The sequence below is a fragment of the Gracilinanus agilis genome, chromosome 2 (genome assembly GCF_016433145.1).
Source record: "Gracilinanus agilis isolate LMUSP501 chromosome 2, AgileGrace, whole genome shotgun sequence".
NCBI lineage: Eukaryota > Metazoa > Chordata > Mammalia > Didelphimorphia > Didelphidae > Gracilinanus > Gracilinanus agilis.
The window spans coordinates 302,853,630-302,876,909 of NC_058131.1; the positions used below are offsets into that span (position 1 = coordinate 302,853,630).

At 36.5% G+C, this 23,280-nt stretch overlaps 1 protein-coding gene across 1 annotated transcript in view; it reads left to right on the plus strand.

Annotated features, from left to right (window-relative positions):
• Nucleotides 1–10,652, plus strand: part of ITFG1 (integrin alpha FG-GAP repeat containing 1) — a 262,800-nt gene extending 252,148 nt beyond the window's left edge. The window contains exons 13-16 of the mRNA XM_044659729.1: nucleotides 790–914; nucleotides 1,634–1,716; nucleotides 7,470–7,587; nucleotides 10,254–10,652. Coding sequence (XP_044515664.1) covers nucleotides 790–914; nucleotides 1,634–1,716; nucleotides 7,470–7,587; nucleotides 10,254–10,313 — 386 coding nt within the window. The 3' untranslated portion in view covers nucleotides 10,314–10,652. The remainder of the gene's footprint in view (nucleotides 1–789; nucleotides 915–1,633; nucleotides 1,717–7,469; nucleotides 7,588–10,253) is intronic.
• The last annotated feature ends 12,628 nt before the right edge of the window (nucleotides 10,653–23,280 follow it).

A 23,280-nucleotide genomic window follows, 5' to 3' on the forward strand; every position in this document is an offset into this window, starting at 1 on the left:
TATACTGATGTGAAAAGTAATATGTTTTGATCCACATCCATCTGACTCCCAACAATTCTTTCTCTGGAAGTGGAGAGCACTCCTGCCACAAATCCTTCAGGATTATCCCAGATCATCACATTGCTGAGAGTAGCCAAGTTTTCAATATGATCATTGTCCATTGTTGCTGTTACTGTGAACAATGTTTTCCCAGTTCTCCTTATCTCACTCTGCATCACTTCCTGCAGATCTTTCCAGCTTTTTCTGAAATCATCTTCTGAAATCATTTCTTATAACAATAGTATTCCATCACCAAACATGTACCATAATTTATTCAGCCATTCCCCGGTTGATGGACATCCCCTCAGTTTCCAACTCTTTGCCAACGTGCTGCACTTTCTACTAATTTTTTGCATGACCTATATTGGTCATTGAATCCAGGCTCCAAAAAGAGCTAGTCTTGGCTTGCCATCATAAACCCCTCCATTTCCAGATGATGTTGATGATGATGATGATGATGATGATGATGATGCCATGAAATTGGAACATTTATAGCCATGGTCATCTTATAAATTATGGTTGGCATCTAGATCTATACCTACCATATTAATACTCTATAAGTATTGATTGATTATCATGGCTTGCAAATTCTTTGTCTTTCTTCAGTGTCTATGGTCTTTCCTAGGAATTTGGTTGGAGTAATTGGGTATTTTAAGTGCATTTAAAAGTATTTAAGAACCTCACTTTTCACCAGCATTTCATTAAACAAAGCAATATTAACAACATTTGTCTTTTTGTATTTAATTCTAGCTGGGCAACTCAGTCAGTCAGCGCATTTAGCTCTCCAGTTGCCATATAATGTACTGGGTTTAGGTCGAAGTGCAAATTTTCTTGATCACCTTTATGTTGGCATTCCCCGTCCATTAGGAGAAAAGGTAAGTTGAGAGTTTATTTTGCTGGCCACAATTATCAACCACTTTGTTTCTAAAATAATCTGATTTTTTAAAATTACTCCACTTTTAAAGACAAATTGAAATAACTGGCTGAGAATCTACTATGTAGTTATAACACCATGAGTACGCAATCATTAAAGAACAAAGATAGCATTTAGTGAGACCAAAAATAACCCCTCCCTGAAAAGATTGGAATAACTTTTTTGCCAAGAATTGGCATAGAAATCATTGTCCTGGTTTTGACTTAATCTAAGGGTATAAATGTACTAGTAACCTAGTGAGGCATACTCATAATTCAATCCCACATATTAATAAATTACTTTCAGTTCAATTTAGCAAAAATATTTACTCAACACTTATTAGCATAAGGCAAAAACATCAAGCACCCTTAAATTATAATGAGAAACAAATGAAAATTTATTTTGGAAATATTTAACAATAAATAAAAATACAGTAAAACGTAGATAATGTCATTATGTGATTTTCTATGTCAGTATGCAGTCTACAGGGATCCTTAGGTACCATTTAGTGGCCCTCTTTTTATTTGAGTTGGACACCACCATTGTAAGGTTCTGTGCCATTCTACTTATCATACAAATTATTTTAGCTTTAGGTTGTTTTTTTTAATTGAATTAGAATAGAATTGTTTTACACTATTTTACTTGAAAGTTTAATCTGCCTTAAAAAAAAATGTTTTCTAGGCTATACGAAAACAAGAGTGGACTGCAATCATCCCCAACTCCCAACTCATCGTCATTCCATATCCACACAATGTTCCTCGGAGGTAATATCAGTGCTTGAACTAAATTTGGTAAAATGATACTGTCAACTGTGCAAATCAAAGATGCAGTTACATCTCAGAGAAAACCTCTTTCATTCCTGCTGTGTTCCTGTATGAGGGCCATTACTTAATTTCTTTAAAGAAAACCTTAAAAGACTAAGCATGCCTACAGAAAAGGTCTCTGACACTTTTCATGAGGAACAAATTAAATTCTATTAGAAGAACAGCAGGTTAACTAATTTGAAATTTATACATATATTAGTTAAATAAATTGCTTTCATTCACCAACTGCATTCTAGAATTTCAGGGTGATGATAACAGTTTAATAGAAGTGGCTTTCTAAATATGCACTGCTGTTTATTTGTATTTGATTTGCAATGGACTGGCCCATTTATCTTTCAATCCTAAATGGTTACCATTTTCTTTACTTTAACTTATCGTGTTAATTGTATTCTCCTTTTAAAGCACAAAATAATGAAGTTATTTATGTGAGCTTTAAAATTCATTGTGAAAAATAAAGTGGGTACTAGCCAGGTCTCACATGTTGAGAGAATATACAAGCTAAGTTTCTTCCACTCCCTATATAGTGAATATTCATCTGTAAGTCCTACATGCCTGAGTTCTACTATACATTGCCATAGGAATGTTTTTTTAAACCCTTACTTTCCATGTTAGAATTAATAGTGTGTTTTGGTTCCAAGGCAGAAGAGTGGTAAGGGTAGGCAATGGGGGATAAGTGACTTACCCAGGGTCACATAGCTGGGAAGTGTCTGAGGTCAGATTTGAACCCAGGACCTCCCATCTCTGGGTCTGGCTCTCAATCCAATGAGCCCCCTAGCTATCCCCAATAGGACTATTTATGTATATATGAACCATTGATCTCACCCAAGGAATGTCTGTTATGGAAAGGTTCTCCCTGTCATTTGTAACAGAGAGAGTTACCTGGAGTGCTGAGAGCTGGCGTGTGTTAGGAATGTGACTCAGACCTAGGCCTTATGATGCCACAGCCAGCATTCTGTCTATTACAGTGACACACCTCCTCTTTTAAAGATACCTAATTCTTACAGGACTAGGACACTATTATAATTATTTCTTTCACTTGCTTTAATACAGGGTTAATATAGGAGCCCAGTGACACAATGGATAGAGTTCTGATCTTGGAGTCAGAAGGTCCAGAGTTCAAATCCTGTCTCAGGCAATTATTATGTGACCCTGGGCTCAACTTCCAAGGTTGTTATAAGGGCCAAATGAGATAACATATTTAAGGTTTGCAAAACTCTGTATTAGATCATTTGATTGCTTGTTGACATTCAGTTAGTTGATTAGGCATATCCAATTCTTTGTGATCCCATGGAGCATACTGTCCATGGAGTTTTCTTGGCAGAGACACTGGAGTGATTGGCCATTTCCCTTTCCAGTGGCTAAGGCAGCCAGAGATTAAGTGACTTGCCCAGGATCACTCAGCTAGTGTCTGAGACCAGAGTTGAACTCAAAATTCTTGACTCCAGTCTCATAGTTCTATCCACTGAACCATCTAGCTGCCCAATAGGCAGGGGTATGTAAAAATATATGCATATGTGTATGTGTTGTACATAACAGTTAATTATTTATAGTATGCATATTATATGTAAATAGTTGATTATATGTAATATAGGGTGAGAATATATAATGCTTTGCAAACCTTAAAACATTATATAAATGCTAGTTGGTAGTGGTGGTGTTGTTATTAGAAATAGTATAATCAAGAAATACTAGAGATTTGGTTTTGATTGGTGGGGCAAAGGAGAAAATAGTAAAAAAAAATCGCTATATGGCCTGCATTTCTTTAATTCAGTGGCACATTAAAATTTGATTGTTTTTCTTAAGTCAGATTTTTTTTTCTTTCACTTAATCTAGTGAAAAAAATATACCGTAATTCAACTGAATCAAAACAGAGCTAAGGAAAAAAGGCCCCCTGCTCCTTTTCATAAACTAGGAAATTGGAGGGATTAACTTTATATAATTAATAGTACTTATTTTCTTCAGGTGTTTCTTCACTGGATCTTTGTTTCCATTTCTGTTAAATCTCTGCTACAAAGCAACCCCTCAATATTTTTATCATTGTCTTGCTGTTTTAGAATAAATTATCTTTTCAAATTTATGTACATAATAAAATTCGCATTGATTTTAGCTTTCAGTATATATTTTGAAATATATTGACTAGTGGCTAACCTTACTGGTCAATAAATTTTAATTATGGTCCTCTGAGAAGTCAATATCTACTTGCTATTCATCAGAATGATCTTAACTTTATTAAACTTCTTAAATGAAAATATAACTATTCTGAGAGAGAACAGAAAGTTCTCTTTTTGTATATAGGTCCCTGCAGCATTGGTTATAAACTATGAGCTGTGCCTCATGGCGCTGCATGTTAAACTAGGATGTATTGTATAGACTTTAATCATGCTCGAGGCCTTGGGTTTCACAGTATTTTTGTGATTGGTCTCAACATAAATCCAAGGCATGTTTCCTACCTCATTTTGACAGAAATCAATGGAAGGAGATAATAAATAAATGTAAACTCACCAACAAATGCTAGATAGCATTTTATGAAGTAAATGTAGTTTAGAGGCTTTTCATATCTGGTTATTTTTTAAGTGTTTCACATATATAGATAATGATCAACAAAACACTGTACTCTAATGTCAGTCATATGGTATATATGTCTTTAAAGGTCATTTGAATTCAGATTTAGCATTCAAAAGATTTGATTCAATAGTGAAATTATTAGATAAAGTTCATTTAGTTTAAATAAGGATTTGGCACATAATTTTTACAGCCAACTACATCTTTATAGTTATTCAGTAAACTAAAAAATGCAGAGCATAAAAGATCCCATCGTGTCTCTTGTTTATTGATTACAGAATATTTGACCCTATAGTAAAATACTTAGCCTTAAAGTTTCTTCCCTTCCCCCACCCCCTGATGGTCTTGAATGCATCTGTTATGGTCATATAAGATTCTTTGAAAAATACAACCACAAAAATAACCATGACCTCTGATCCTCTAATTATTAACTCCTAGCAAGATACAAAACAGGGAGATATATGTATTCACTAAAGGTATTCTCTAGTCTCATGAAGGAAGCCCTGAAAAGATCACAGTGGAAAGGGGGTTTCCTAAAAATGGTCAGATACTCCACATGCTCCAGTGCTAATTTCATCAAGTCTCAGAACATTATATGACCACTTCAGTAAGATCCACAATTATGGAAAAGAGATCACTGGCCCAACAGTCCATATAAAACATCTAAACAATGAAAAATTTCTCTTACCAAGACTGTGATGTGCAATTGGAGAGCTAGTGCATTGAGTTGATACATTAATACATACATCTGGGACAAGTGCTACATTTGTACAATGAGTTGGATCCAGACTTGAAGAGAAGAGGCCAGATCGTATTTGAGAAGGCTGTCATTGCTTTTAATGATCCTGAGCAGTTCTTTTATACAAAGCTCCATCTTTTCAACAATCATTCAATCAACAGCAATTTATTAAGCTTCTACTATGTTTCAGGCACAATATTAGAAACTAGAGATACACAAATGAAGCATAAACAACCCATACACACAAGGAGTTTACATTCTAATGAGAGAAACAAGAAGTACATAAAAAGTATACATGCATACATATTTGCATAGAGCAAATAAATATAAATATAGACCTCAGTTTGACTAAGAAAAAGAGGCATAAGACAAATAAAAGTTTTCTACTAGTAATATTCTGTTATTGCATGTTTTGGTCTAACCAGTCCCAGAAGAACCAAAGTTGTCCCAAATGGCAATGGAATGATGTATAGGGAGGGTATACATAGGCTGCAGTCAATGGCCTAATGAACACGAATGACCTGATCTCAAATTGGGATGTAAAGAATAAAAGCAGGAAAGTATGTGACCATAAAAATGTGGTGAGCTGGTGATGTGACAAGTTCAAGGTCTAGAGGATAGATGGTCCCAACCATCCCATTGGTACTTAAGAAATGACAAAAGGACTATAAAGCAATAATCTTCCATGTTGGATGATTTCTCTGTGAAAGATCAATGGAAAAACATGGACAACATCCATCCAAGACATGGATGGAATGCCATCTGAACTGAAGGAGAGAATTCCTACCTCCATAAAATAATAGATCCATGTAAGAATAATTTTGTAATTTTGCATTTGTAAGTTTGCATATGGAAATCCCCCAAAATTTGTCCTTGGTCCTCTCCCATTCAACATTATTATCAATGACTTAGATTAAGACATAGATGGAATCCTTATTAAATTTACAAGTAACATGAAATTAGGTTAAATGGCCAACACATTGGATGACAGGATCTAAAATGACCTTCATGGGTTAAAATTATGGATTAAATATAATAAATTTAAATTTTGTGTAGGGATTAACAAAGTAGCTCCAAAAAATAAATTTAGGAGATATAGTGTCTGACTAGATAACTGTTTATGTTAAAAAAAAAAAGTGGGGGGTTAGGATTTTTAGTAGTCTGTAAGCCCAATATGATTCAAGAGAATGAGTGGGATAACCAAATATGCTAAATCGATTTGGGGCTCATTGTCAGCATATAGTGTTTATCCTGGCCACACAAAATCACAGGATCATAGATTTATAACTAAAAAGAACTTCAGGGTTCTTGTATTCTACTGCCTCCATTGAATAGTAAGGGGTTAAGTAACTTGCTAAAAGTCAAACAAGCAATAAATGTCAAAGCCCATGACTCAAACCAAAGTTCTTTGACTACAAATCCAACACTTTCCACCTCTCACCATGTTGCCTCCCTGACATCTAGAATTCTTTGTTCAGTTCCCAGCACCATATTTTAGAAAGAATATTAACAAACTGAGGCATGTGCAGAGAAGAATGGTCAGAATGATGAGGAGACTAGAAACCATGCCATACAAATAGAAAGAAGCTCAGTAGAAGAAACTGAAGATTTGTCCCAAAGAAGACTTGAGGGAAGATATTTGCCTTCAAGTATTTATTAGAATTGTGATGTGGAAGAGAGATTAAATCTGTTACATTTGGCTCCAAGAAGCAAAACTAGGGATAATGAGGGAGAGTTACAGAGATGCAGACATAGACTTAATGTAAGAAAAATCATCTTACCCGTCAACATTCTCTATAAGTGGGAATGGCTGCCCAAAAGGTATGGAGATCTTCAAGCAGACCTGTGTGCCCATTTGTCAGGGAGAGGTAGATTCTTTTTTTAGAGGCAGTATGGACTGACTCTCTGATCTCCGAGATCCATTCCTCTGAAATCCTATGATTCCGTGACTATCCAAAGTACCTCAGAATATATCCTTTCATAATAATAGTGTGCATTTATGCTGCGCTTTATAGTTTATTTTTCTTACAACAACCCCGTGAAGTTGGGAGTGTATCATTTCCATTTTACCATTGAGGTAACTAAGTCACAAAGGACATTGCATGACTTGCTTGTGGCCACATATCAAATCAGTAGAAGAGCTAGAGTGCCAACCCATTGCAGCTACAATATACTGGGTCACACTGGGAGCAGTAATTCAGATAGAGTGAGGCTTGAGAAAAGTAAATTATCAGGTTAAAAATCTATTTTTATGTTTGAGTAAAAATTCTCAAGTGTAAATTCTACTTGGCAATATCTAAATTTTCTTTGTTGTGCCATTTGTTTAATTAAAATGATCACATTGGTTCTGTGAATACTAGCAATTTACAATTTTCTCTGTTCTGTCCTTTAGCTGGAGTGCTAAACTGTATCTGACCCCAAGTAACATTGTTTTGCTGACTGCTATAGCTCTCATTGGTGTCTGTGTTTTCATCTTGGCAATAATTGGCATATTACATTGGCAGGAAAAGGTAAGCTCAATTCATTGAAAATTTAAATTTGGATAGTATTGTGCTTATTAATTGGCACAGGCGTATTAAATAGAGCTACATTCATTCTAAATGTATGGTATCTAGGAATTGCTGATTTAAAAATAACTTCTGCCCAAAATCTTACCTTTTTGATGAGACTTTCATTTATAGCTTCATAGTCAATTCTTTGAAAATCAACATTCTAAAGCAATTTAGAAACATAGAGCCTATAAATTGTTCATCTTATGAAAGTGTACCAAGCTTCAAAAACTTTTCTTAATAGATATTTCCATGATAACAGGAAAAAATTAATAATACCCTGTAAAAAGGAAAAAGAGGTTTTTTGGTTGGATATTAATATTTAAAGGTGTGGATGCCAAGAATTGAATAAAAATCAGTTCTAAAATGATTTTAGAAATTTATTTACAAAATATAAGAGAGGGTGGAAGTAGAGAGATGAGAAGAAGGTAGAATAAGAGATCTAGTTTAAAGAGCTAGTCTATGTACTCAATCCCTGGCTTTACTCCAGCAGGGCTTCAAAGGCCCAGCTGGAAAACCTAAAGTCAATTAACAAGGGGTTTAGCCACGATGGCTTCTCCCAATCAAGGAAGCCTCCATGAGGCTGGTACCTCCAGAGAAGTTTAAGTAGTCAAGTCAGCCTTTTTCACTCACCAAGGTCTTAAGGTCCCAGCCAGAGCTCCTCCAAGTCTAAGCCACAAACAAGAAGAGAGCAGCTGAACTCACTGAACTCTTTTAAAGGGGCTTCTTTTGCGTCACCTCCTGTGCCTTCCTCCTAGTTTATGTGTCCAATCACAACAGACACTTTTCTTGGGACTGTCCAGTAGGCAGTCAGTAAATTCTGATGTCACTCACTCTAGCACATGTGGGTCACAGACCTCCCAATTTGTGAGTTAAGTGCAGTTGTTTACACTTTGGGTGATTAGATGTGAGAATAGGCAAGGTAGATTTAATCTCATTATCACACCAGAGTTTCTCCAAGTCCAGTTCCAGGCCAAAGAGTGAGTCCAAAGTCCCAACCAGAGCTCCTTCAGGTCCAGTCCCAGGCCAAAGAGACCTTAATTCACTGAACTCTCTTTTAAAGGGGCTTCTTTTGCATCACTTCCTGTGCCTTCCTCTTAGTTTATGTGTCCAATCAGAACAGATGCTTTTCTTAGGACTGCCTAGGAAGCAGTCAGTAAATTTTTGATTTGTCACTCACTCTGGCACATGTGGGTCACAGACCTCCCAACTTGTGAATTAAGTGGGGATGTTCTCATCTTTGGTGATTAAAGATAGGGAGGGCAGATTTAATTTCATTATCACAACCCTTAAATATGTATTTCAACCACCACCAGTTAGAATTTTTGTAAGTTATCCCTATTTTGCAGATGAAAAAACTGAGGCACAAGGAAGTTAAATGTTTTATTCAAGGTTAAAGTGACAAAAGTTTCTATCTACTGTTCTCTTCACTAAGCTAAATTACTCTGTTCTCAATGCCATCCGCTGAAAAAAAAATTTTTAAGTAGGGAAAGATAGGAAAGAGAATTTTTGTGCTCACTTTTATGTAAAGAGAAAACCCAAAATCAGTGATTTTTTTTAGTAGTAGTTATTACAAGTTTATGTAAGCAACAACTACAGTTTTGCTGTCTGTGTAGGAATAGGCATCAAATACATGACTACCGAGTTCCAAGATGTCATATGAACATACGCACACAGAGAGAGCTTTAATTTTTCTGCTCCCTTTCTGTTTATCATTTCCACCTGACAAAGCAAACAATGAAAATTACCACCTGACCTAACTGTAATCATTATTATCTATTTAAATTACATTTTTTTATACTTAACATGACTTTTTCATTCTGGGAAAAAAAGAGAATATGGTCATTGTGCAAGTTTGGTTTCATACACTTGATTTCCTAAAAATCATTCCTCCGAGTATCTGAAATATTAAGATGAAAGCTGTATTCAAGTAACATTGAGGCTGAGATTTAAATTGAGTGATAAGACTCAGGCTGACATGACAGCCCATCTTTAACTTGTCTTGTTTTTCTGAAAGCAAATGGCCTGAAATATTATATAGAACCATCAGACTTCTATAGCAAAGAAAATAACAAATATATGAATTTCTCAAGATACCTTATTACCAGCATCCACATCCCACAGCAACTCTATGTCAGAATATCCTACATAGTCACATTTGGATGTCTACTCATCGTTTAACCAAAGAATGATGAAAGAGCTATAAATTTACCCAGTTTATCTTAGTTTATGAACATGAATTTTAAGTTCATAGTAGAAATGGTGATTCAAGAGGTACAGAGCAGAAATCCGTGAGTCATTGTGTTACATATTTTAAAATTAATATGTAAGCAGTTAAGATGTTATTACATAATACAAATATGTTGCCAAGTTAACTTACTTTAAAATACTTTGTAAGAAAACAATTTAAAATCTGCACTTGCTATCACTAATAGACAGAAAATCATGGACTACAATTAGTGATTTTGAAATTATTTTAATATAAGCTTCTCTATTAGTCATTAATGTTGAAGATATCAAAAATGAGAGAGAAAATATCTTTTCTTGGACTTATTAGCATGTTTGGATGGTACCAGAATGTGCACTGAAATCTGAAACTTATACAAACTTTTTATTTATTATTTCAGAAAGCAGATGATAGAGAAAAACGCCAGGAAGCCCATCGATTTCACTTTGATGCTATGTGACCCGTCTGTATGTGATTATGAAGCTGCTATTCATTTGCTTAATCAAAATACTAACTGCTAGCTTGAAAAAGGGAATTGGAAGACAACTATTTTGAATGGCTTATTTATAAATATTGCATTCCTTAGTATTTATTTGGTTAAGTATTAAGGTGTAAATGTGTCACAAGGTCTTTTTGGTAAGCACTTTCTATGGGATAATTTTTTGATTTGTTAAAATTGTACTTTTTTTTTCATGGTCAGGGTCCTACTGCATGTACTATGCTATTTATAAACAGAAAATCTTCCAAAATAATGGCAGAAAAGGCATCATGTGTAAATAAAAATAATTTAAACGAGTAATTTTTGTGTCTGAGCCATTTGTATTGGCCTTGCAATCTGGATTATTGCTTGTTCAGTAATGTCCAACTCTTCGTAACTCCGTTTGGGGTATTTGACCATTTCTTTTCTCCAGTTCATTTGCATATGAGGAAACTGAGGCAAAAAAGGTTGACTTGCCAAGGGTCACAGAGCTAGTAAATGTCTGAAACCAGATTTGAACTCCAGCATTCCATCTACTGCGCCACCTAGCTAGTCTTCCAGTGATTTCGATAAATAGTTCTTGGGAAAATGTGTCAATGTACTCACATCCATTATGATAACTGTAATCTAAGAGTTTCTGACTTGTACCAATTTGATCTCTTTCCTTCTTTTTATCTGTCCATGCAATAAAATCTGTATTATAAAAAACACAAAACAGAGATTTTCATAACATCCTTATATGTAATTGCACAAAAACTAGAAGCAACCTTAAATGTCCAACAATAGAGAGTGGGTTAAATAAAATTGGGGTACATTGACGTAATGGAATTCTATAATGACATCAAAACTTGATAAGCATTAGGAATTCAAAGAAATCTGTAAAGCCATTTAGAAAATAAAGCAAAATTGAAATAAGAACAGAATATGCACTTAACTACAACCACAGAAAGAAGAAAAGTAAATGAGAATGAATTGATAAAGAATCCTGATAAGCTGTCCTTCAGAAGGACTGACTGAAAAGTTATACTTTATGGAATTTGAATTAATTCATTTAAATGCAACTAGTTAGGAAGCAATTTTAGTTGCTTATATTACTTTTCAATATTAAGTTTTTAATACTATTAAATCAGCAAATATATATGTATACACATATATACACCTGCATATATAATAATAGCTTACATTTTTATGTGCTTGTAGTTTGCAAGATCATATATGTGATCTTAGTTAATATGTTTATTGATATACAATATGTGGGGCAGACTTGTGATTTAATGTAGGAAATATTTTCACTGATATCAGAAAGTTGTCTGGAACACTTAAAGGTGAAATAGGTAACTGGCTTCAGAGTATAACACAAGGGTAACACACACACCCAGGACACACCCACAACTGAGAACCTACACAAGGGACGTGGGAGCTGAGTAAAAACACATTGGTTGGTGAATGACAGTTGGCAGTTACTGGTCACCACTCAAGCTGGGGAAAGACATGGGTTGAAGGCTATCTTTCTATGGGATCTTCTTTGGGTTTGGAGGAAGGCACAGGAAGTAAAACTTCATCAAGACCTTAAGGGTTAGGTATAGAGGGAACGGACAAAATGAAAACTACTTATCTAATGGGTGAGTTCAAGGACTAGGAGGTGGAACAAAACTACACTAGCTCTAAGTTCAGGCTGGCAGGTCCTGCCTGTAAGGTTAGGAGGGAACGTGAGTCACCGCAGGGGTCCACTTCTGTTCCGGCAATGTTCACGGCCACCAGGAGTCACAGCAAGTAAATCCACAAGAAGGGTAAAGTCAAGGAGCTGAACTGGTTTCATATGTCCACCAATCAAACCAGACTCCCTGCTCAACTTGATCTTTCCCAGGGTAGATGGTTTTACAGGAGACAATTATTTTTCTGGGCTCTTCACCTCCAGCAGCTAAGAAAAGCCTCTAACTGCCATCAGTTGCATCCAGAGAGAATCTCTGAGAAAAATAAGTCTCCCTCCACTGTTCTGTGCTTGGAACACTCTAGCACTTGCCTGTTTTAGCCATCCAGTTTACTTGTGCCTATTGCTAAACTTTCCCCGATTCTCTTATAACAAAGGTAAAATGATTTGCCTGTGGTCGTATAATTCCTGTGTGTCAGAGCTAGGTCTTGAATCTAAATCTTCCTAATTTCAGCCTTCTATCTACTGTATCACTTCTCAAGCATATTTTTATATTTTTTGACATTGACTCATATTCTTTTAGAGCCTTACTTAGGGAGGTTGGCACTTTAAAGACTTATTAAAGTTTACATTAACTAAAAATATTATTATGCTCTTTATTTTTCTTAAAGCCTTACCTTCCGTCTTGGAATCAATACAGAGTATTGGCTCCATGGCAGAAGAGTGGTAAGGGTAGGCAATGGGGATTAAGTGACTTGCCCAGGGTCACACAGCTGGTTAGTGTCTGAGGCCAGATTTGAACCTAGGACCTCCCATCTCTAGGCCTGTCTGTCAATCCACTGAGCTACCCAACTGCCCCCTATTATACTCTTTTAGAAACAACATTCTCTAAGAACTTTCATTTAAATATCTTATCACATAATCATATATTACATTATATAAAAGTTTGTTTCCAAGACCATTTAGATTTTCTAATAGGAGACAGTAAATTATTAAAATTCACAACCAGGGATTCGATCCAGCGATTACCCCAAAGTAATGTTCCACAAAAAAGTTTTAAAGTAATTCATAATACTCATTTAGTCTTTAATGTAAAATATCATACTCTGGACTTTGCATCCCCCCCCAAAAATTTTTTAAGTCTTTACTGACAAGTGAAAATAAATAGTTTGGATTTTTTAAAATGCTAATAATTTCACTAATCCAATTGAAAATATAGCTGCTAAAACAAAGTCTGAAAAAATTCATTTTGTTCTATCAGAATTGTTAATGCATTTAATGACTGATTTATTTCATGTCTAAATCTATAAAAGTTTTTCTCCAAAAAAATTTCTTGAACATGATGGTGGCTTTAAAAAAGCAATCAGCTAGGTTTAATGTCCATTAATTAAAGTTACATGTATTAAAAGAGGCCCAGAAGTCTAGGCCCAAATAGAAATCATGAGAAGATAAATACTTTAATGAAAATTAAAAATTATACTTCTATATTTCTGAGTGGCTTAATACTTGCTTAACTCAAATTCATTATAACATTACTTAGTATGGCAAGTGCTGGTGATGTTTTGTGGGCCTGAAAGCATTTTTAATTTCTCCTCTATGCTATATTAATGTATCTGCCAATTGATTGAACACAAAATAATCAAAGACATAGGCCTCCAGAGCTTTACTTTCGAAGGATGAAACTGCTTTCCATATTGCAATGGTCAGCAATGGCCTTGGATGTGGGTGGGTCTTTACCACATATCTAGAGAGACTTGATTCACCTCTCCTGAGGGGGAAGCAGAGGAATAAGACAAGAACTGATCATCACTAAAGACAAAGTTTGTATGTATGTAAAATTAATGCTATATATAAACTTCTTGGCAGGAAAGGATCCAGACCTATGATTTCATCAGTTTGGGGAATCCCTAGTGAGAAAAGCCCTTCTGCTAGTGTAGATCAACTATTCTACAAATTAAAATTCTTTGAAAGTCACCCAAAGGGGATATCTGGGCGGCTCAGTGATTGAGAGCCAGACCCGGAGATGGGAGGTCCTGGGTTCAAATCTGGCCTCAGACACTCCCTAGCTATGTGACCCTGGGCAAGTCACTTGACCCCCATTGCCTAGCCCTTACCACTCTTCTGCTTTGGAACAATACACAGCATTGATTCTAAGATGGAAGGTAAGGGTTTAAAAAAAAAAAAAAGTTGCCCACAAGGGCAGCTACATTGAACAGTGGATGGAGCACCAGGCCTGGAAACAAGAGGACCTGGGTTCAAATGTGGCCTCAGAGTGTAACTGAATGACCCTGGGCAAGTCATTTAACCCCAGTTGCCTAGGCTTACTGCTCGTCTGCCTAGAATTAATTCTTGATACTTAATATCAATTCTAAGACAAGGTAAGACTTTAAAAAAGAAGGTTGTTTAGAGTACTAAGAGATCATGTGACGTGTCCAGAGACACACAGCCACTATAGTCAGAGGTGGGATTTGAACCCATGATGCCCCTTTGCTTCTTATATAAATACATATTACTGTTAACATAGCCCTTATTTGGTGCTATCTTCATTATCCTCCCAAAAAATGCTAGAGAAATTTGAAAAGTGGGGGGAAAATACACCTAAAAAGTACATATATTTATTTACTCATCACAAAAATGTTTCTGAATTGAAAACAGTTTTACATACTACAAAAAATAAGCAGCACAGGCAAAAGAATAAATCATTTTTCAATGTTAACAAGCATAATCTAAGTACAAGTCTGGAGGTAGCGGGTCTTTTGGAGCAGTGGTCACTGCTCTGACCAATATGTACAGGATGGAAGTGCTTTAAAACTTTCCAACAACAAAGGAACCCCAAGCGCCTGGGAAGGTTCCTGTAGCCTATCACCAGCATCGCTTTCCAGAGAAAAGAAGCGTTTCTTGGAAGTCTTCTAATCAAGTTCTGACAGGGCTCGTCTCTGCCCCATTTTCAGGAGTTTGGTTTCTTGTTTGTTGGTTCATTTTAAATTCAGGCAACCACAAGTGGCCATTATACTTTTTCCAGTGTAGTTTCAGCTATAGGAATACCTAAAGGAAGCCAGAATTAACAGTCTGATTCTTTGAGACATCAAACAATGAAATCACTCTATAAGAGTGAAAAATGAAATAATGGGATAAGGAGTTGGAAATTAAGTGCAATGACCCTAATCTTACTCCAAAGCCATCTCACTATTTACTGCCTCTCACTTTGTAATATTAATGTTTCTAAGACTGAGAGAGTAAAGTTCAAATGTTTTCTATAAGTCCATATATTGGTCCATATATAAGTCCATATATGACTCTTAATCAGATAAAAAAAAAATACTAGCTCATATTCCTGAGTTTTGCAGCAGAGGCAGGGAGCACCAAATGATTCCAAAAAGCCATAAGCATTTAGCCTCTGAAGAAGAAATAGCAAGGAAGGAAGTTAGTTCACTGGATTTGATTTGAATTAAGATTACATGAATTTTTAAGATTTTTATGTAAAGCTTTAGAAAATTTTTCTTCATATTTTTACTTCCATTTAAAGCATTTGGTAGCATAGACGATTCTCAATGACTTTATATGTTGTCTGTAACTAAGCCTAAATGATGATTTCTTTCTATATGCCAGGAATCTGTGAGCTCGTCACAAAAGGGAAAAGTCTTTAAGTTACCACTAAATTTAGAACTAAAGGAGACGCTAAAGGATTAGCCCAGCTCCCGGTTGTGTACACGAGGAAAGAGGCCCAGAAAGAGAAATTTGAAAATTGAAAGAGAACTCTAGCATCTCCGACTCACAGAGGAACTAGGAGGACATCTAACCCAGCCCATACCCGACCCAGAATCACTTCCACAACATACCCAACAACTGTTCAGCATGGGCGTGCTGACTCCTAGAGAGGGACACTCTCAGTGCCTCCCAAGGCGACACATTCTTCTGGGGGGAATTTCAATAGGAAGGTTTTCCTGACATCAAAACTAAATATGCTTTGGCAGCTTCTACTCACTCCTTGTATTTCTGCCCTATTTGGCCTAAACAAAATCAATCCGTTCTCTTTTCTACATGACAGCCTTTCAAATGCTTACAGACAGCTGTCCTACCCCGACCTAAATCTTACTCAGACTTGACATCCGTACTTGCTTCAACTGATCATAATAGGAAATGAACTTGAGGCCCTTTTACATCCCGGTCGCCGTGCCTCCCCTTTAAACATTCCCCGCTTCATTGATGTTTTTCCTAGAAGGTAGAGCCCAGAACGGAACAATTACTCAGAATGTGGTCCGAGCAGGGCAGCGTACTGTAATTCTTTCTCCAGCCGGGCCTGGACACTCTGCTTCCTTTAATGAAGCCTAAAATAATATTAGCTTTCTTGTTTGCCTTCTGGCAACTGTTGACACCTGGAGTTCCTGAACATTAAAACCCCTGATATGTTTCAGATGAGCTCCATCTAGCTATGCCTACTTCCTCTCCATGCTGCACTTTTGATTTTTAATTCAAATACATAACATGGAACCTCATTCAGTTTAATCTTATTAAGCATGCTACCCCATCTCCTAATAGACCTCCTGTCTGAGATGACAGGCTCAAAGTGCAGGAGATAGACATTTTTGGAAATGCCCAGTGTAGAAATTTGTTAGGGTTGACTATGGATCTTTGTCACAAGAGTTGGGTTGGTTGTTTTGTTTTTTGTTGTTGGGTTGTTTTTTTTTCAATTAAAGAGGTGGGAAGGAGAAGGGGCTTGAGAAAGAGTTGCCAAAAAGAGAAAAAGAGTCACTTGAGCATTTTTAAAACAAAGGGAAACAGAAACAGGGCAGCTTTGAAAGATATGTATTAAGTTTATGTGCTTACAAGGAAAAACAGCTATATGTAATACACAAGATCATATATAATCCTCTTCTTTGTGTCAGCAAGTACTCATTTTATTTGGTGTCTAAATCCAGAATTTAAAATTTAAAATTTAATTTTATTAAATTTAACCTAATATTTTATCCTGTTAAGATCTTTTGAATCACAACTAATTTTTCCTCCCAATTTTGTGCCCTCTACATATTTGATAAGCACACCATCTATATCTTTATTCATTAACAAAATTAGCAAATAATACTGAGCCATGCACGGTTCTTAGAGCACCCTCCACTAGAGACCTCCTTGCAAGGTGGCATTCCTCTTTGGGCCTGGCTGTTCAATCAATTCCAAATCTACCTAATTTGATTCTCAACTAATCCATATATTTCCATTTTTTTCTTAGAATAACATTAGAAGAGGCAGTGAGATGATTCAGTAGGTTGAAAGCCAAGCCCAGAGACAAGAGATCCTGGGTTCAACTCTGGTCTCGGACACTTCCTAGCTGTGTGAACCTGTACAAGTCACTTTAACCCCCATTGCCCAGCCCTTACTGCTCTTCTGCCTTGGAACCAATACACAGTATTGATTCTAGGACAGAAGGTGAGGGTTTTTTAAAAGTAGCATTAGAGGCCCAATTGCTTTGCTAAAATCTACTGCATTGCCCTGATCTGGCAATTCATAGCTGTTAAAAAAAAATTAGGATGCAGCTAAGTGTTACAATAGATAAAGTACTAGGCTTGAACTAAATTCTGGATTAAACCTGGATTAAAATATGGCCTCAAACATTTCCTAGCTGTGTGACCTGGACTAGTCACTTAACTCTGTTTCCCTAACCCTTACCCTTCTGTCTTAGTGTTGCTAAGACAGTTAAAAAAAAAAAAAAGATATGAGGCTAGGTTGGCATGACCTATTCCTGAAATCACGCTGGCTCTTTGCTGGCACTTTATGATGTCCACTAACCCATCTCTATATTCTGGAATTTTTTGAGGAAAAATGTTCTAGAAGGAAAAATATTCTAGGAGTAAAGCTCATAGGCCTAGAGTTTGCATAGTACCCAGCAGATAGTGTTTAATGAGAAAAATACATTGTCATCCCCTATTTGAAAATCAAGGTGGTTTTTTGTCTCAATCCAACTCTTTGGTGCTCTTTTATTCTCAATCTTTTTCCCACCAAAAAAAAGGTGGGGAATGGGAGCCTAACAAGCAGTTGATACTCTAGATGAGGAAAATAAAAGACTTATCTGTACTTTATGAATTTAAGTGAAATTTAGGGTACTTTATACCTCAGAGTAGAAGAGTCAAACTTCACACTCAAGAAAGCTGCCAGAACCAGATTAAATGGTAATTGGGAAATGTTTTAACAAAATTAAAAATACAATATAATGTTAATTTATGGCCTCTAAGTCAATTTGCTTTTCAGAGAGATCCCTTTTTAATTTTGATACCACTGTCCCGAGTCCTGAGAGAATCAATCAATCATTTGTTATTGTTTGTTTGTATTTGTTGTATTTGTTAACTACCTACTATGTGCCAGAAACTGTACTAAATGCTGAGGATTTAAGTATGTAGAATAAAACAACTCTACTCACAATGAACTAGGGCAGTCAAGAAGTACATGTAAAAATATGAATACAGAAATAGAAATTAAAAATGTAAAGGAAGGTGGCCTAGCAGTACCAAATCTCAAGCTGTATCATATACAGTGGTAATAGTAAAAACAATTTGGTACTGGCTAAGACATAGAATGGTGGAATAGTAGAATAGATTACGTACACAATACATAGTAATAAATCACCTTAGTAATTTAGTGTTTGACAAATCAAAAGATCCAAGCTTTGGGGACAAGAACTCTATTTGACAAAAACTGATAGGTAAATTGGGGGCAGAGACTGGGGATAGAACATCTCATACCATATACCAAAGGGTCAACATGAGTACATGATTTAGACAAAAAGGGTGATTCATAAGAGAAAAAATTAGGGGAGTATAAATAGTTTGCTTGTCAGATTCATGAATGAGGAAAGAATTTATGACCAAATAAGAGATAGAAAGCATTATGAGATGTAAAGTGGATAATTTTAATTTCATTAAATTTTTTAAAGTTTGCACACACAAAACCAATGCAACCAAGATTAGAAGGAAAGCAGAAAACTGAGAGGAAATTTAAAGGAAGTATCTCTGATAAAGGCTGCATTTCTCAAATTAATAAAAACTGAGTCAAATTATAAGAATGCAAGTCATTTCTCAATTGATATTTATCAAAATTGATATTCATCAATTTATATCTATTGTTTTATATTTATGTTTTATGTGTATTTGCATATTTATATATTTATGTTATATATAAATTTATATCAGCAAATCAATTTTATATCAATTATATCAAATATCAATATCCATTTATTTTCAGATGAGGAAATCAAAGGTCTATAGTCACATTTTTAAAATGCTCCAGATCATTATTGATTTAAGAAATGCAAATTAAAATGACTCTGAGTTATCACCTCATACCTAGCAGATTGGCCAAAATGACAAAAAAGGGAAAGGACAAATATTGGAGGAGATATAGGAAAACTGAGACACTAAGGCACCATTGGTGGAGTTGTGATCTGATCCAACCATTCTGGAGAGCAAGTTGGAACTATGCCCAAAGGGCTATACATGCCCTTTAACCCAGAAATATTACTACTAGGTCTGTACTCCAAAGAGATAAAAATTTCTTGCATCTCTTTCTTGTGGTAGCAAAGAATTAGAAATTGTGGGGTGGGGAGAGGGAGGAGGTGACCATCGATTGGGGAAAACCCAAACAAAGTGGTGGCATATGATTGTAATGGAAAACTATTGTGCAGATGATGACCAGAATGATTTTGGGGAAACTTGGAAAGACTTAAATCAACTGATGCAAAATGAAATGAGCAAAACCAACAGAACATTGTACATAGTAACAGCAATATTTTTTATGAACTGTGAATGACCTAGTTATTCAATGACCTATTGAATATGAACTATGAATGACCTATTATACAATGATCTTGGATCACTGAGAGATTTATGATGAAAAATGTCAATCTTCCATCAGAGAAAGAACTGATGGAGTCTAAATGCAGGCCAAAATATGCTATATTTCACTTTCTTTTTTCTGAGATCTCTTCCACAGAATGACTAATATGGAAAAATGTTTTACATGATTGCACATGTAAAATCTATATCAGATTGTTTACCATCTCAGGCAAGGTTGGGAAGGGAGATAATTACAATTTTTACATGTAACTGGGGGGAAATAAAATATTAAAAAATATGTGCATACACAGTATAAAATGAAAGCAGATAAGTAATAAGATATAAATGCAAGTATTTGTATATACATACAGTAGTTTTTAAAATTACATAGTAAAATACAAGTCTGAAAGGGACAACTCAAGAAAGAGACAACATGGATCCACATGTAGAACATGATTCCTGAGCAGCATCTTAAAGGAAAGTCTATGAGTTGAAGGAAGAAAAGAATTCAGGCATGGCAAACATCCAGAGCAAAGATCAGCTAGGAGATGGGAGATGGAGTGCCGTGTCTAAGTATTTATTATATTATTATTATTCCTGTTGACTCCTTAGGAGCATAGGGCCGCAACCATCTCACACCAGCAGACTCTGTTCTGGGCAACTTCCCCCAGCTGGGCCCATGTCATTCCGACTGTTTTTGTTTCATTTTCGGCAGATCTTCGCCAGGTCTGTTTTGGTCTTCCGACTTTCCTCCTCCCTGAAGGGTTCCAGCTCAATGCTTGTCTGGCTACGTTGTCTTCCGGTTTTCGTAGTGTATGTCCTATCCATCTCCACTTACGTTTCTTTATGTCCTGACTGATGGGATACTGGATTGTTCTTTCCCAGAGACTAGCATTGGAGATCTTTTCAGGCCATCTGATGTTCAAGATGTAGCGTAGACAACTATTAACAAAGACCTGGAGTTTATTGGTGTTAGCGCTCGTCACTCTCCAGCTTTCTGATCCATATAGGAGGACGGCCTTTACGTTGGTGTTGAAGATTCGGAGCTTAGTGATGAGGGACAGTGCTTTGGAGATCCAGACAGACCGCAGGGTGTTAAATGCCTGTCTGGCTTTGTTGATTCGGTTTCTGATGTCCTCATCTGCCCCGCCGTCCTTACTGACTATATATATTTTGTTGTGTGAGCCTTGGATGTCTCCCAATCTCTGTTTTGTCATTTGTGGCCCATTTTGAAACTGATTTGTGATGTAGTTATGGAAATTTGCTGGTTGGCTTGAAGAATCCCCCATGCCTTGACCTCCTTTCTCTGTGTATTCTGATAAGCTACCATCCTTTACCTTGTTCTTTGGCATCAATCAATCAAGATGATCCAAAGTTAGAACATTGAATGGTCCTTCACCTACTCTGCATACAGAGACAAGGTCTACCACTGACTGCTCAAGTGGGGATGTGAGGCTGAGGGGGAATGGCCTCTCCTTGCAGATGGTCAGAGAGAATACCCTAGAAAAACCCCAGAAAAATACCATTCAAATATCTAGTTAGTGGAATGAAAGCTGCCATAGCCTTGACTGCAGAGTGGTCTCTCTCCCCCTTGCTGATGCGCAGGGACCAGCTTTCCCATGCCTCAGGGATTATGTAATCCCCTATACAGGACTCCTTCAGTCTCTGCTCTTCACCCCCTTCCTTGTCCCCATTTAGGTTCTTCAACCACTGAGCTGCTTGTCTCTGGACCATTGCAATCTATGCACTGCCTGCCAGTGCTGGTAAATGTCAATGCGCCATTAATAAAGCTTCCTGTAATGACACTTGGAGTCATTCCTTCTTGACAGATTCCAACTGAACCAGTTGGACAGGTAACAAGCCAAGACTGGACCACAAGTACTTCACTTTAGTTCATGAGCTGCTAACCATAGCTGTGATTAAGGTTCACAGTGGCAGTAGCCCTGCAAAGAGAGAATGGCAGCTTTGCTTCCCACTGTCCTCCACCCCAACCCCCTTGCATCTTCTCTGGAGAAAGTAAAGACCAGGTCTCTAAAGTACATGCTTCAGCAGCAAAAAATTCTTTACAAGTATCATTTCTCTTTACCTCATAAACTGTCGCAAAACATGGGACTACACAACCAGACACCTGCCCCATTAATCCTGATAAGCATGGGACAATGATTCAAGACTAGAACATAAGAGCCTGACTGAAGAACTTCATGTTTCACCAGGAGGATTTTCTCTATCCCCTTAAACCTATAAATGTTACAAAGGAAGTGTCCAGAGACTCTGATAGCTCCACCTTTGAAGGCAAGATTTCCTGCCCTTACAAAAAAAAAAATGCCACAGTCTGAACTTACATGCCTCAGGAACAAGGAATCTATTCTATACTTTTAGATTCATAAGCCACTGACCAAGGCCAAGATAGGGCTACAAGTCTGCTGTGGACCAATGGTAGGAAACTCCTCTATTGTGGCCAAGGCAAAGCCTGTGCCCTTTAGCAACACAATAAGGAATAAAGAACAGCTTAGATGAATTGTGGTATGTGGAAAGGGGAGAAATGTCCAAGGAAGCTGGAAAGATAGGCCTAGTTGTGTAGGGCTTTAAAAGCTAAACAGAAAAGTTTATATTTTATTCTAGAAAACTGGCAGATGTGATTACCGAGCCATTGTCAGTGATCATTCAGCAATCAGTCAAGTACCAAGAAATATTTCTTGAATTCATCTGAGAGATCACTGACAATGACTCAGCAATCATACTAATAGTCCTTTCAGTACCCTAAGATATAGTTCATCTGAACAAGTTTACCTGAACTTATCAACAGCAATGTATTTTCATATCTCCTTACTTATCTTGAATATAAACTCCCTTACACATTTTTTGTTCTGTCATTTCCTATCTCCTTGGTGGAAAGAACGGAAGCTAAAGACTTGAACACTTCTATATTCTTTCACCTTCAGTCACATCCACCCAAACTATTGGTCCTCAGAAGCCAGTAGCACAACCTCTCTGAACAAGAATACTCTTTGCAATATCCCTCAAAAATGGTCATCCGCCTTGTGCTTATAGATTTCCAGTAAGAGACTCCAGGCCCTTCCATAGCAATCCATTCACTTCTGGAGAACTATAATCGCAAGAAAGATTCTTCAAAAATCAAATATAAATCTACCTCTCTGTAAACTTCAGATACCATTTGACCCAGCAATTCTTCTATTAGGCTTATACTATTCGGCAAGTACACAATATTCAATACATGCAATATTCATAGCAGCAATTTTTTGTGTGACAGCATTTTTGGAGAAAGACTTCTTGTGGTATAGAACATAATGGAAAATCACTATGCTGTAAGAAAAAAATATGAATACAGAGCTATAGCAATCAATCAATAAACATTAAATGCCTACTATGTGCCAGGGGATGTACTTGTGGATGCAAAAAAGAGGCAAAAAAAAAAATCTCTGCCCTGAAGGAGCTAACAATCTAATGGGGGGAG